At 35.6% G+C, this 15262-nt stretch overlaps 1 protein-coding gene across 1 annotated transcript; it reads right to left on the reverse strand.

Moving 5' to 3' along the window:
- Positions 1–1424: 1424 nt before the first annotated feature.
- On the reverse strand, positions 1425–7343 carry LOC138908196 (ABC transporter B family member 14-like). The gene is made up of 5 exons (XM_070198843.1): positions 7241–7343; positions 6560–6783; positions 3723–4066; positions 3201–3634; positions 1425–3093 (listed from the first exon to the last, which is right to left on the reverse strand). Exons 1-5 carry the CDS (start codon positions 7341–7343, stop codon positions 1628–1630), a joined length of 2571 nt encoding a protein of 856 aa, XP_070054944.1. The 3' UTR covers positions 1425–1627.
- Positions 7344–15262: the final 7919 nt, after the last annotated feature.

Genomic DNA, 15262 nt, shown 5'->3' on the forward strand with positions numbered 1-15262 from the left:
TCTTCCATTATTGCATATATTTTATGATTATTTAATGCTTGTTATTATCAACCCCTGCTGGATCTGTCATATATTTTATGACTATTTAATGCTTGTTATTATCAGTCCCTACTGGATCTGTTCCACCTCGCACACACTTTCAAAACTCGCATTTAGAGATATTATCATTAACTAGGTTTAACCCATTATTACATAAAATATAATAATTTTAGCCGAAAATTATAATTTTTGGTCGAACAACAAGGTAACACTTTGTTTCCCAATACTCTGCGACTGTGTCAAGCTCGCTTTAAGGTACTTTTCTTATAAACCAAAAAAAAAAGGAATAATGGTGCCTAAAATAATATTTCCCTTGATCCTATTTGATCGGGCACATATTTTAAAGAAAATAAAAAAGTATGTTATCACGTATATTTTGTGTGGCTATAGATTAAATAAATTATTTTTAAATAAGTAAAAGTTTAATTTTTTTTTTGCACTGATTAAAATAGAAAAAGGTTAAGATTGATTATTAAAAGTTGAAGTTGCGTTTGCTTTTAACCAACGAGGGTTTGTGCGGTATGAGGTTCCATAAGTTCAAGGCTGACGTTAAAGATTCCAGAGAAATGCAGAGGTGTGTTTGTTTTAGTCAATTTGTTCATTGATATAGAGAAATGACAGAAATAGAGTACTTCTAAACTTAAAGGGCCTATTTATTTGTTTATTTGCAAATGTAAACATATGAATGGCTATTCTATTCCCGGGATCTCCATCAATTTGGTAAAACCTGTGTGCTTAATTGTTGGAATTCCGGTCACTTATTGGTTAAAAGCATGGTGTTGGAAATACTGGACATATGGGATATAGATGTAGCTGTTCTTGTTTATATGCTCTTCTTCTTTTTTTCCTTTCTACCTTATTGCTGAGATGTTAAAACAATTAAATAAGTCTTTTTACCGTAAATTTTCTAGTCTCCTTTTAGGCGAGGTCAACATTTTTGAAGACACTGGTTTTGGCCTTTTGTTTTCTCATTAATGTTTTAAAAATATTAATGCTTGTACTGGTGCTTTGTTCATATTTTCATTTACATGAATCACCTATCATATTTCTAGATTGCTTGCGACAAATTCCAGATTAGGTCCATTTCTGTAATCACAGTTTCCTCAGAAAACAGAATCTGTAGCAACTCTCAAAGAAATGGTTGGTTGGACAAGGCTAATAAAAGACGCGAAGGAGCCATTATATCAGGTTCCACTGCAATTCAACCAGTCTGGCATGTTCTGACTGTATTATGTTTTGAGCAATTAAATAACATACTACTATTGTCTTTGTGTTTTGTTGCCCTGGATTGTGTCTGTATAGGAGAGTGAAAAACGAAAGAATGTATAAAGCATCCGTGTTAATTTATTCAGAGTATCTAAAGGATACACAGCATCAAACCTGGATACAGACTGAAAATTTGAACGACTCTTTCTTTTCGTTTATCGCTTATGTGTACTCAAATCTCTGTGGAGAAGAGATACATATAAACAGGTTTTCATACGTTTTCTGCAAATACTAACTAGTGTGATACTTAAGCTATGTTTATCCACTGTATCGAGAAAAAGGCAGACTCATTATGTTTTATGTATTGTCAGTTTTTGTCAAATTATTCCACACTTTGGAGCCTAACAAGTCTTGAATACACACTGTCAAGCTCTGCCATCAGGGTTGAGTGGCTGCCCTTTTCCACAAGCTTACCTTTGTCCATAACAACTATAGTATCTGAATTTATTATTGTCGAAAGCCTGTGTGCTACTGTTATCTGAGTCACTTTTGTGCCTCCATAGTTGTTCAGCTTCATTGATTCCAATGCACTTACCACTGCTCTTTCGGACTCGGTATCTAAGGCACTTGTTGCTTCATCCAACAGCATTATTGCTGGTCTTTTGAGTAACGCCCTCGCTATGGCTATCCGCTGTTTTTGTCCTCCAGAAAGTTGAGAGCCCTTTTCCCCAAGAACAGTATCATATCCATTGGGCAAGTTACTTATAAACTCATGTATGTTTGCTTCTCTTGACACTTCTATTATCTCAGCTTCAGATGCTTTTTCACTTCCGTAACGGATATTGTCCCTAATTGAGCAGCTAAACAGAAGTGGCTCCTGTTGCACCAGTCCAATCTGTACCCTTAACTTCCTAAGATTGTAACCTCTTATATCCTTGCTATCAATCAGAACTTTTCCCTCATTCACATCATAGAATCTAAGTAATAGGGCCAAGATTGAAGATTTTCCTGCTCCACTAGGCCCCACTATTGCCATCTTAACTCCAGCTTCAATTTGCATACTGAAGTTGTTTAGTACCATTACTTCTGGCCTTGACGAATAACGAAACTTGACATTTTGGAACTCGATTTCCCCTTTGATGTTTTCAGTTGATGCATTGTCTGGCATGTCTGGTACAATTTCTGTGCACCAATCAAGGCTCTCGAACACAGGTTTTAGAACACCGATGGCTGATAAAACAGTGGGTATGAGTGTCCATAGTTCTGTAATTGAGGGTACTGTTAGGGAAAATATCTGGTATGACCTTATGCCATCTTCAAAGCTGGCTTGGTTCTTGTTGACCAGAACTGTTGTGTACCATAAGGCCACTGCATGTGCAATGTTCCATAAGCAAAGAGAGATCCCTTGTATGATTCCGTACTTGATGCTCTCTGTCCTCCCTTTCCTCAATGGTCTCTTTAAACACAGTTTGGCCTTCTCAAGTATCTGTGTTTCGTAGCAGAATGCTGCAACAGTCTTTATATTCATTGTAGATTCAGAAGCTAGGGAAACAAGTTCTGAGTGTGCAACAGCGCTATCGCTAGAGAAACCTTTAGCTGACTTTGCTTGAACCATCCCACCTATAAAATGGCATGGCTTTACAGCCCAAGCCACTAAACCCATTCTCCAGTTAACTTTCATGCTGACAGTTGTTGCTATCAGTATAGAGGAGATGCACTGGACAATGACAGACATGCGATCAGCTATTATCGCTTTGACTGTAGATGTTTCATTGACTATCCTGGAGGTAAGTGATCCAGTACTGTTTTCGGGCTTTTCAAACCATGCTAATTCATTTCGTAGTGCGGCTGCAAAAATAATTTTTGGAATGTCATAAAAAGTTGATGTAGGAGGACGCAATAAGAAGCAGAGAGATTGATTGATCTGATCCGGAGGAATCACTGTAACTACCTACCGGTGTACAGCGCTCGCCTGAGGTTTGTCATGGCCTTCTCTCCAGCTACTCCGAATAAGTAATGTTGCAAAGTGTGGGCAAACAAAGAAAGCAGTCCTATTGAGGTAAATATTGCTGAATACCGAGCTACTTTCTCCTTTGAATCAGGATTGTAATATGCCACTCCTATTGTAATGACGTAGAATCCAAAAACAGGTTTAGAGATTCCTGCAAAAGCTGCTGCAAAAGAGCCAATAGCAGTCTTTATGATCTCTCTCTTATTCAAGCCAAACCAGATTCTGAAGAATATACGTGTTTCTTTTTTGCCTTTCTGCTCCTTCTCACGGCGTTGTTTAAACTCTTTATGGAGTTCCCTTGGCTCATCAGGCTGCTGATGGTCCTGAGGCGCATTGTCTTTTTGGATAAATTCAGTTTTCTCATTTGTAGCTTCCATTCTGTCAATTATAAAATATTTCATTTTAAATCCATCAAATACTTATGTTTATCTTATAACGGAAAATATTCCATTGAGTTGAATGTGACCTGGTCTGACAATCTTGGCCAATGTTCTGCATGCTAAACAAGGCATTGTAGAATTTACTGGTATTTAATAGGTTATGATGGGTTCCTGTCTCTGTTACTTTTCCATTCTGAACAACAGCTATTATATCTGCACTAACGATAGTTGACATTCTGTGTGCAATTAAGATGACCGTTCTTCCTTGCATGGCTGTGTCGAGTGCTTCTTGAACTTGTTTCTCTGATTCTGTATCAAGTGCACTGGTGGCCTCATCAAGCAGAAGAATTGGAGGGTTCTTTAATATTGCTCTTGCTATTGCAATTCTCTGTTTCTGTCCACCTGATAACTGGAGGCCCCTTTGTCCTACCTAGAATGCGAATATGTGACATGAAAGCTAAGTTATCATGTCTTAGTTTTTCATGAAAGTTGTGGTTAAGAAATCAAAGGTTATTGTGAATGTACTCAGAAATCCTGCTTCGCAGCAACTTTTCATTTGACTTATGCCAGAGTGAAGGATGTCGGTGAAAGGTATATATGTATTATACGGTGATGTAGCAGCTTCTGCAGCCCCTCCGTTTATAGTGTGTTTTGTGCATATTTGTGACATTCTTTTTCCATGCTTTTCCAATTTGTTTGTCTTAGTAACAGTGATTTCTTTGGATATTCTTATGGTGTTAGTGGAGACTTAAATTAGTATTTTCAACACCCATGTCAATGTGATTTATCTGTCAGACTGGTGCAGGATGGAAAAGGGGTAAAGAAGAAGCTTTGATGACATCTGGAAGTACTTCTCATTCAGGATACTACTGTTCATGCAGTCTCTACTTGAATATTGTCTGAGTAATTTCAGATAGCGATTAGTTTTTTAAGTAATTAATTGTTGATATCCTAGTTGTTTTAGTATCTTTATAATTTCGTTAACTTTAAGTAGCTTCTTTTATGACAAGTATCTGAGTTGTAGGATTATTAGGTCTTCATTTCCTATATCAGTAATTAACAACTCACTGTTGTTGTTTTGTTCGTCGTCATTATTGTTGTTATTTCATAATTGACCTCTAACTTCTGAGAATAACTTTAGGGGGTTTGCTTATATAGAAACATTCTATTGATTTTCCTTTACTCCTAAAGTGTAAGCTCGAACTTTTTTTTGATGAAGTAAAAGATATTATAAAAAGCATCAAGAAGATGCAAAAGAGCACTGTCCAGGTGCTAATACAAAAGATGATATTGTATTGATTGACGAGACACGAGACAGTGTGAATGCGCAATTAGAGGTATGGAGGCAAACCCTGGAATCTAAAGGTTTCAAGTTGAGCAGGACCAAGACAGAATACTTGGAGTGTAAGTTCAGTGGCGAGACTCTAGGAGGGGAAGGGGAGGTGAGGCTGGACTCGCAGGTCATCCCTAGGAGAGGGAGTTTTAAGTACCTCAGGTCTATTATTCAGGGGGATGGGGAGATTGATGAAGATGTCGCACATCGTATTGGGGCGGGATGGATGAAATGGAGACTCGCTTCCGGTGTTTTGTGTGACAAGAAGGTGCCACAGAAAATTAAGGGTAAGTTCTACAGAGTGGTGGTCAGACCAACGATGTTGTATAGGGCTGAGTGTTGGCCAGTCAAGATTGCTCATGTCCAAAAGATGAAGGTAGCAGAGATGAGGATGTTGAGATGGATGTGCGGGCACACCAGGTTAGATAGGATCAGAAATGAGGTTATTCGCGATAAGGTGGGTGTGGCCTCTATTGAGGACAAGATGCGGGAAGCGCGGCTTTGGTGGTTTGGTCATGTGAGGAGGAGGAGCACAGACGCCCCAGTGAGGAGGTGTGAGAGGTTGACATTGGAGGGCCTATGGAGAGGTAGAGGTAGGCCAAAGAAGAGGTGGGGAGAGGTGATTAGGCAAGACATGGCGCAGCTTCAAGGATTCTTGATAGGAAGGTATGGAGGTCGAGGATTATGGTAGTAGAGTAGGTAGTGTAGAGTGTTCGTAACAGTAGTATTGGCACACAGTCTCGTTTTCTGTTGGTAGGAAGTTTTTATGACTAACCGTTGTTTTCTTTCATTGTTGATCACCTCACTGTCTTATTGTTTTATTCTTCTGTTGTATGGCTTTTTGGTACTGTCTATTCTTGCCTATATTTTCATTAATGCGGTACTTATACTATCCTGAGCCGAGGGTCTATTGGAAACAACCTCTTTATCCTCACAAGGTAGGGGTAAGGTCTGCGTACACACTACCCTCCTTAGACCTCACGGTGGGGGATAATACTGGGTATGTTGTTGTTGTTGTACAGATGGTCTTATGCTAGTGTTAGGGAGCTAACAAAATCCAAAAATAATTGCACAGTTCATTACTTGTTGGTTACTCCAATTGATGGAACTCTTTTTAATTAGTTATCGGTTGTTCCAACTAACTGAGGATTCTCTCTGGATGTGACTTTGAGCTATCACAGTATAAAAAGTAATGCAAATATCATTAGCATGGGATAAAAGAGGCTAGGTGCTAGATTTCACCAAGTCTGGTATGAAATTTTGCTATATTAGTTTTGGGAAGTTATAATTTTTTGTTCCAATAGTGCAGGTTTAAGACCATTCCTAATTGGAAAGATTTTTGTTTTTGTTCAATTTCATTTTGAATCTCAGATGTTCTACAAAAAACAATTGGCCTTTTGGTGTTTCACAGTTTCTGAAATGCCTCAGCTTTAACTCCTTAGAAAATCTACTGGTTATGAACAAGCATGTAATTTTAAGCCAGTCTTCTTCTTTCTTCAACAATATCTCTTTTCCGGTGACTTTGACCGTATTATCTCCATATCCAAAGAATGAAAATTGAATGATGTGTGTGAGGGGCACTGGTCTGACCTCTGTATGATATTGATGAGGGAGCTGTTGTATAAAAGAATGCGCATTTGCCAAGGATGCTGCTCTTTCAATCTCCTCGTCATCTGCATCCAATTTTCCTATCCTGATGTTGTCCTTAATGCTGCCCGCAAATAGTGATGGCTCCTGGGAAACTAGTCCGATATTTCTCCTCAGAAACTTTAAGTCAAGATCCTTGATGTTATGGTTGTCAAGGAGAATATCACCTGAATGTTTTCGTACTGAGTTAGTGTTCTAACATTCATATATAAATCAGGCAACTTTATCTGACTATGGAGATTATGTACATTAAGAAGCTTCTAGACATTTACATGTGAGCGGTAAGTGTTGCTTTAGTCCGCGAGGATGAAGGTACACAATCTTCTATTTATTATGTAAGTAAAATTTTTACGGGAGCAGAAACTCGCTACCCACATATGGAAAAATTGGCCTTAGCCCTCGTAGTCGCCGCTCGAAAGCTAAGGCCTTATTTCCAATGTTACCTGATAGATATGATGACCATTTTTCCCCTGCGAAATATTCTTCATAAACTTGAACTCCCGGGTAAGCTGGACAAATGGGTCGTCGAAATAAGCAAAATTGACATAGAATATAAACCAAGGACTGTGATTAAGTCACAAGTTCTGGCCGACTTTGTCGCCGATTTCAGTCCGGGACATTTACCTTTGGCTACTAAAGAAGCAGTAATGGTGTCAGAGTCAACATCAGAAGTTTGGACCTTGTTCACAGACGGAGTTATCAATGTGAAGGGGTCCGGGTTCGGCATATTATTAACCACGCCCTCCGGAGAAACCCTAAGGCAGGCCACTACTGCTAGTAGATTGTTTTAGAGCTCATTTAACTTCATACATCTATTTACATGTTTTAATGGTTTATGCAGAAATCGAGTTGCTAATTCAATCAGCCAACTATTTGCTAGCTAGTTCTCATTCAAGTTTAGCTGTGTCTTTGATACTTATGCTTGCAGAGATGCAAATATGGGCACCTTAAGGTTAAAAGATGAGACTGGACCATAAATAGCTGCGCGAGCATTGTACCTTCTCTCCAATTGCATCCTGTATGAGTGACATGTGGCTGCTTATTCCAGTGATTATTTTCCCCACTATTTAGATCCGTATCAAATGCTCCAATCTCCTGTTTGAGAACAGCACTCAGAAATTCCAGTCTTATACGCGCTACTTGTCTTTGACTAGCATACATCCAGCATCCTATCTCTGCATCATATACATGTGAACTTAAGTTCTTAACTTTAGCATACATCAGTTTCTACACTCCAAATGCCGTAAAATATTCTTTGTTTCGTGTGGTTTCTATAGAAATTATTTAACCTTTTCCTAGCTCTTTTATGTTTTGTTTGATTAATAGCCTGCTGTTATCAGCATCTGTGTTTGTACATGTGTGTGTGTGTGTGAGAGAGAGAGAGAGAGACACATTGGCAAAGAGCTGTTTTTAGCCTTGGTAGTCAAAATGTTGGTAACTGTAAGAAAATTACCTAGTATTCCAGCAGGGAAGGTGGCAAATGCCATATACCAGACTAATGGAATGACCTGCAATAATAAAACATAGAAAAATAGTTAAGAACCTTTCTGAAGCTAACAGTTTAATTTATGATTTTCGAGATGAACCCTTAACTTTTTAGCTTTGACCTGAATTTATTTGTGTAAAATCACTGAAATTGTTGAAAATATTGAACTATGAACCCATAACTCAAACAAAGGTGATGGGTGTAGTGGTTGAAACCCGATATCAGAACCCATAAAATTAAAATCCTGGATTTTGCCTCCGATCGGCAGCCCTTTTTGAGGGCTTTGACCATGGCGGCAGTGTCATTGATGTTGTTTCCAAATGCGTCAAGGGCTTTGCCGAGCAGCATATAGATGACAGGTTGGGCAAGGCCATGCACTATGGATCCCAACGTGCATAAAGCCATTAGTGTCCAGTCCACTGCATCTGCTCTGCTTAGTAATTTGTGAAATGGCAGAGTATAGTCTTTACTCTCATCTCTCTTCTCATATTCATCCTTCTTTGCTTGTTTAGTTTGAGGTGCCATCTTTTCTGCCATTGCCATGCAGATGTATTAACTACTTGATATTTATATGCATGTGTTAGTAAGCTGTACAAACATCTCGTTAGTCACGTCCAAAAGGAATAGTAAGAAATTGACACAAAAAATCAAATGAGAGATTTCTAGAGAACAAGGTAACTGAACTAGTAGTACATAATTGAGAATAAACTTGGATCTGACGTGACCGTCTACAGAGTGCAGGCATCTAATAAGAAACAAACGAGAAATATGAAGTTACTGATTGCGTCATTTTCCTTAGTCGATTATGATAATACACTCTTTTACATTGCTGAGAAATGCCAAGAATCTAGTGCCTACGTCGTAACTTGAGAGCTACATTCCTCGTATTCTATGTCAACTTCTAGGATGAACTATTATCAGACTTGAAATCAGTTTTTTCGCTTTCTGTCGATTAGCAGAATTCTTAAATGGGCTTTCTTGTTTAGTAAACACTGCGATGTTCTTGATTGCGGGGAGAAAAACAACAACAACAACAACAACAACAACAATAAAAAATAAAAAAAACATACAGAAAAGAAATTTGCGGATAAGAAAATATGTAATTACGAGACTAATACTAATACTATCGGCAGGAAAAGGATCAGATACGCACAACTATCTACTAACCTTTTTCGATCTCCATACCCTCCTAGGTCATGTCGTCTATAAGCTAAAGTTGTGTTATGTCCTGTCTAATCACCTCTATCCAATACTTCTTAAGCCTACCTCTTAGAAAACAAAGACAGAATATCCGCATAATTGCAATTTGCATCAACCGAACACTGAAGTATCTTGGACTCGGCTATGATTATACTTCTGTAGCTTATTACGCAATAAAAGTCTTTCAAATGTACAAAAGAAAATGGAAACTTCACGCATATACAAGATAATTTGACAGATTAGTACGAATAATCTTTATTCCCTTGATAGTGAATTACCCAATTAAGGTAACAGTTATCATTTGCTTGATAGTCAATGTCGAAAGCGTTGGGATTTTTATTGAGCATGCAAGGAGCCGGCAAGCATGAATTCTTCCCAAGGGATCACTTGAACCTATTATTTTTATCAGTCCCTTTGTGTTCTGAATTTTCTTTGCTTCATGAAAATAGTTAAACGTGAACATGGATCACGACCGGAGGCGGATCAAAAAATTTAAGTTTATGGGTTCGTACAAAAACCTCGAGTTATATATATAATAATATTTTGATTCACAGTCAAATATTTATATATATTTACTAAATTTCTTAATACAAATATATTATTTGAGTAAAAACTATTGGATTCATGGAACCCATAAACTTAATGCTAGATCCGCCCCTCAGCAGGACCAGGATGAATCGAGAATAGAACAAGCTTATATAGAGACTGACTTCTTCCACTATAACTTTTTATAGAGCCCGTATTACTCCTCTCTTATTTCTTTTCCTTATTTTGCTCTAGAAATCCACTAGCTCATTACATTTTCCATGGAAATGGAGAACTTCTTATTATGGAGCGTTGAATTCGAAATAATTAAATCAATGAGTTTTAATAGCGAGATATGACGTTGTTTCGGTTGACTGAAAACATGACCATAGATAGGAACGTGTGGAGGTTGAGAATAAAGGTAGAGGATTAGGTAGTCGGGTATTGTCTTATATGTCACAGCAGCTTTGATACATCTCTTAGTGTCTTTCGGGTTCTTCTATTTGCATTATTTAGTGTTAATTTTGTATTTTCGCTTTGGTTGTCAGATTGATTAATTTGCTTTTTATTGCCCCTTCCTTTTTTCCTCAATGGGGCGAGAGTCTACCAGAAACAGTGTCTCTTCCTTTTAAAGGCAGGGGTAAGGTTTGCATACACTTTACCTTCCCCAAACCCCACTTATGGGACTACTCTAGGTTTGTTGCTGTTGTTGTTGTAATGAGTTTTAATTAGATTCCACATGATTAACCTTAATTTGTTCTTTGGAAATATAACAAATACTCTTAGGCTCTTTACTTCAAGGATAATTTTGGAAAAAAGAAGTTAATTTTTTCTTAATATCTAAAAAAATTAAATATATGGTGAATTACAAAAAAAGACCAAAAAATCAATTAAAGTGGACCGGAAGAAGTACCTTTGAAATTTTTTTGTAAAGATGAGAAAATTCTATTTTTTGTTTTGTCCCCCCCCCCCCCCCCCCAATTTGGAGTAGGCTAGACCTTAAATAGCAATGGAGGATTATAAGTCAACACTTAAATAGTGTAAGATAGGATTGCAATATCTGAAACTGAATGCAACTTTAATTTCATGTACGTACAATTAATTACACAGCCCTCAAAATAGAACAAGTAGAAACCTATAGCAGTCCTACACCCCATGTTTAATACGAATGGACAAAGTCTGCGTGCAGGTGGATGGGCTAATGTGCATTAAAATCATAGGGTTTGGTAGCTGGGAATTTGCAAGATCTAATTCATTTCTATTTCAACATCCAACTACTCCTATTAGTTTTCAATATATTTTTATAATTTAATAATAATATCTTGTTATAAATAGAATTGTATTTAAGGTGAATGTCTATATTTTAGAAATATTTTAGGGTTTGTTACTTTGTGGCTAAGTCACTTTTTTCCCTATAAACAGAGGGGTTCTATTCCATTGTAATTGATCTCAAATCAATAAGAATTCTCTCTCCCTACTTTTCTTTGCAATATTCTTCTTCTTTTATTGTTTTATAACACGTTATCAGCATGAAATTCTAGCCAACTGAGTTGTTATGATGTTGCCAGCATCAGTAACGCCATTTAATGTTAATAATATGGTAAGAACGATGACCTGGTATAAGGTGTACAATGCCAGCATATATTCGCCCATCATGGTTAGCCTTTTCTAATTAATTTTCAAGTTTCTTTCACTTTGCTATTTATGTTTTCATACATGAACAAAATTGCTTTACGGAAAAGTTTTTCTTGAAAGTTCATCAAGTCATATAAGGATTTTTGGTGTAAATAACAATAAATATTTTTCCTATAACAAGTATTATATTCCTATGTGATAATATTAAGTGGGTGTTTGGACATAAGAATTGTAAAATTCAAAAAAAAAAAAAAAAAAATTTCAAGTAAAAATGATATTTAAAAATTAGAGTTGTATTTGGACATGAATATAATTTTGGGTTGTTTTTGAAGTTTTGTAAGTAATATGAGTAAAAATTTTTAAAAATAGCTTTTTGGAGTTTTTCAAAAATTCAAAAAATTCCAAAAATGCATTTTCAAGTGAAAATTGGAAATTTTATGAACAAACGCTGATTTCGAAAAAAGTAAAAAAAATTTGAAAAAAGAAAAAAAAATTTTATGTCCAAACGGGCTCTAAGAAACACGAAGTGAAGATTTTTGAGAGAGCACATATTTTTTCTTTCTATTTTATCACATATCTCTTCCATCTTAAAGTGGATTAATTATCACAAAGGACACGTAGATTTTAATTAATTATGTGTTTTTCTATATTTGCTTGATACTTTTAATTTGATTAAGTTAAGTTAATGAAAGTTCGTATATGCAAATTAAATTCAATCTCCATCAATAGTGGAAACCCGTCCCATAAGTCTAAAATAAGACATGATGTTACCGTAGAGGTATGAACGGATGTGGACGTGGTAATGGACGAAATTATAATCGTCATCATTGTGGTAATGAGAACAATAATGGTTCTCAAAATAATCCTCCACTTTGTGAAAGTGACGTTTGTCATTGATATGACATGAGATTTTATAAAGAATGCATGGATTATTATGTTCCATTCCTAAAGTGAATGCGACAACATGTGATTTATGAATACATATTTATTCTTGGAAGAATATGAACCTTCTAGTGATAGTGAATATACCACACTAACCTCTACAAAGAGGTTTGAGATAAAATAAGAAAATAATTTTATTATTATAGCATGAATGGTCATTGGTCACGTACCTATTGTACGCCAAAATATTTTAGCAATGTGATTATTAAAGGACAACATTAATGCAAGAAACAGATCTTGCATATAATTTTGACCATGACCATAATGGTATATCTTTCTCTTTAAGAGAAATATTCATCATATGGATGTTGATGAATATGTGGCAGCACAAAATTAATTGAGAATTTTGGAACTGCCAATTGTACTATTTTGGAGAAATAAAATTATTATCATTAAGGTATTGTATCGTAGTAAGTCTCAATGAAACTTATTGAGTTTCTAAAGTATTCGTGAAAGCGGTTGGTTATATTGAAACTATTTATTGAAGGAAAGATTTAATATCTTATATTACTACAACTTATAGCGGGGTAATATGTATGTGAAAAGCTACCCACTTTATTCTCCTGTTTGTACTTCATAAATAAAAAATGCCACAATAAGGTAAAAGTTTATTGATATGAAAATTCATATCATAATAAACTTGGAGTTTATTGATAATTGCGCACGTCATGATGTAAACCTGAAGTTTACTAATATAGATAATTTTATCAAGCATAGCCTATTGAGTAATCTCTATTTAAGTATGATGTGCAAAATAAATGAGAATTCACATGGGTAAGTGTCGAAGAAGATTTTTCATGAATTCTCTTGTGTTGCTTGTTCTCGCGATTATTATACCAACTAAAATTGGGATTGAATCCCTTGAATCCTAGAATTTATCAAAGGTGAATATGGGGCCATTCACCTGCCATGTAAACCTTATAAAGATGCATCTATGAGATGGTTACATGTGCGATTATTATGAACCTGCTACCTGGTGTTTGCGAGGTAACTGCTCAATAATTTAATTTAGAGCAAAATTTCCAGATTTTCTATCCAAGACAATTTATCTTGATAAGTTGGTTTACATCACAGTTGGTTTAGCAAAATGATTTGTTGATGCATCCACCTAATAGCTAAGATATTGCTTATGATAACAAAGTTATCTATATCAGTTTGATATACGTTATATACGAAAGTATATTACAATCTCCCCTTACAAGTGGTTCAGGGTTAGGAACCAAATAATTCCATCTTATTATTATTGATGTGAGGTGTATATTTTGACTAACACCATAACGCATAAAGGTGGGTTTTCAAAGTTGAGGAAACAAGTTAATTTTTGTAACATGAGGGGGAGATAGTATAAACAGTTGAGAAAAAGTTACGTGGAATGAATTATCATTTATACATTTAGATCCTCGAATAAGATAATATGAACTTGAAGTTCATAAAAAGGTAATTTATCTGCAAATATATTCTAAAGCATGCCAGACGCATTTGTTGGCCCAAAGAAAGTAACTATATTCTCACTGCAAATGCTCCAATTAGAATAAGTCCTATAAGGACAAATCTATGGTACGCTTAAAGCGTATAAACAAATCGGTTTCAAATAAAATTCTTGATAAAGAAGATGAGCAAATGATCAAGATGATCATAATAAGGAGGCAAGTGATCTAGAAGATCACATGACATAACACTTCATAAAATCTCACGAAAGGTTCAGATACCTGAAAATATGAATTAAGAGATCTATATGTTATGTCTTTGTGAAAAATATTGGAATCGATATAAAATATTCGTCAATTACATCTATGATAATGCTAAATATATATATATGAGGATCTTAAGTCTGGAGAAACAATTCAAGTAGAATTAGTTTCATATGAAAGACATATAGTTTTGGACCTGCAGTTCAAACACTTGAAAGTATAAAGTCAATGATGTGTGCAATCACTTTTATTTATCTTATATGTCTAATATGACATGAAAACTCGATAGGTATCTAAAGTCTATTTAAATGGATTATATGACTTAACTTATATGACAATCCCTCAACGATTCAAATCGCTTAAAGCATATATAATTCTTGGTTCTGAAGTACTATATCCTAAGTGCAATTTGTACACATATGTATCTTGTTATAACTATAAGCATGATAATATGATAGCAAGAGTTTTTACCCCTATGTGAAGATATTCAAATGAGATTCCAACAAGATCATATAAAGACAATACATCTCTATTAAGAATGATGATTTTAAGGTGAAACAAATTCATTCAAGTTAATATGGTTGATTATTTATCAAATCTCTACCAACGATCTTTTGAAGATGGTGCACAAGATTAGAATGCAAAGGCTCAAAGATGTCAATTGATTGTCTCATCAGAGGGAGTTAATACGTGTTAATACTCTTTTTTCCTTATAAGGTTTTGTCCCACGGGGTTTTCCCTGCAAGGTTTTTAACGAGTCAACTAAAAGGCGTATTGTTATATATGTGTACTCTTTTTCCTTCACTAGAATTTTTTTTCACTGGGTTTTATTTTAGTTAAGGTTTTAATGAGGCACATTATCTGTTAAATAGACATTCAAGGGGGAATGTTATAAATAGAATTGTATTTAAGGTGAATGTGTATATTTTAGAGAGATTTTAGGGTTTGTTACTTTGTGACTAAGTCACTTTTTTCCTATAAATAGAGAGGTTCTATTCCATTATAATTGATCTCAAATCAATAAGAATTTTCTTCTTCTTTTATTATTTTATAACATATCTCATTTTTTTGGGGGGTCAGAGAATCGCACTGTCGGGATCAGACGTCCCTTTGGGTGGAAAAAAAAATCCAAATTTAATTTCCAGCCACATGGGGATGGGATTATAA

This window comes from Nicotiana tomentosiformis, chromosome 3 (genome assembly GCF_000390325.3).
Source record: "Nicotiana tomentosiformis chromosome 3, ASM39032v3, whole genome shotgun sequence".
In the NCBI taxonomy this organism is placed as follows: domain Eukaryota; kingdom Viridiplantae; phylum Streptophyta; class Magnoliopsida; order Solanales; family Solanaceae; genus Nicotiana; species Nicotiana tomentosiformis.

What these genes read in the sequence shown, in the direction of transcription:
- LOC138908196 (XM_070198843.1), bottom strand. Translation starts at nt 7,343, where the DNA reads ATGCCGAACCCGGACCCCTTCACATTGATAACTCCGTCTGTGAACAAG. An exon ending in TGCTTCTTTAGTAGCCAAAG is followed by an intron (nt 6,784 to 7,240) that starts GTAAATGTCCCG and finishes GAAAACATTCAG; the next exon opens with GTGATATTCTCCTTGACAAC. An exon ending in CAGGCGAGCGCTGTACACCG is followed by an intron (nt 3,094 to 3,200) that starts GTAGGTAGTTAC and finishes TTATTTTTGCAG; the next exon opens with CCGCACTACGAAATGAATTA.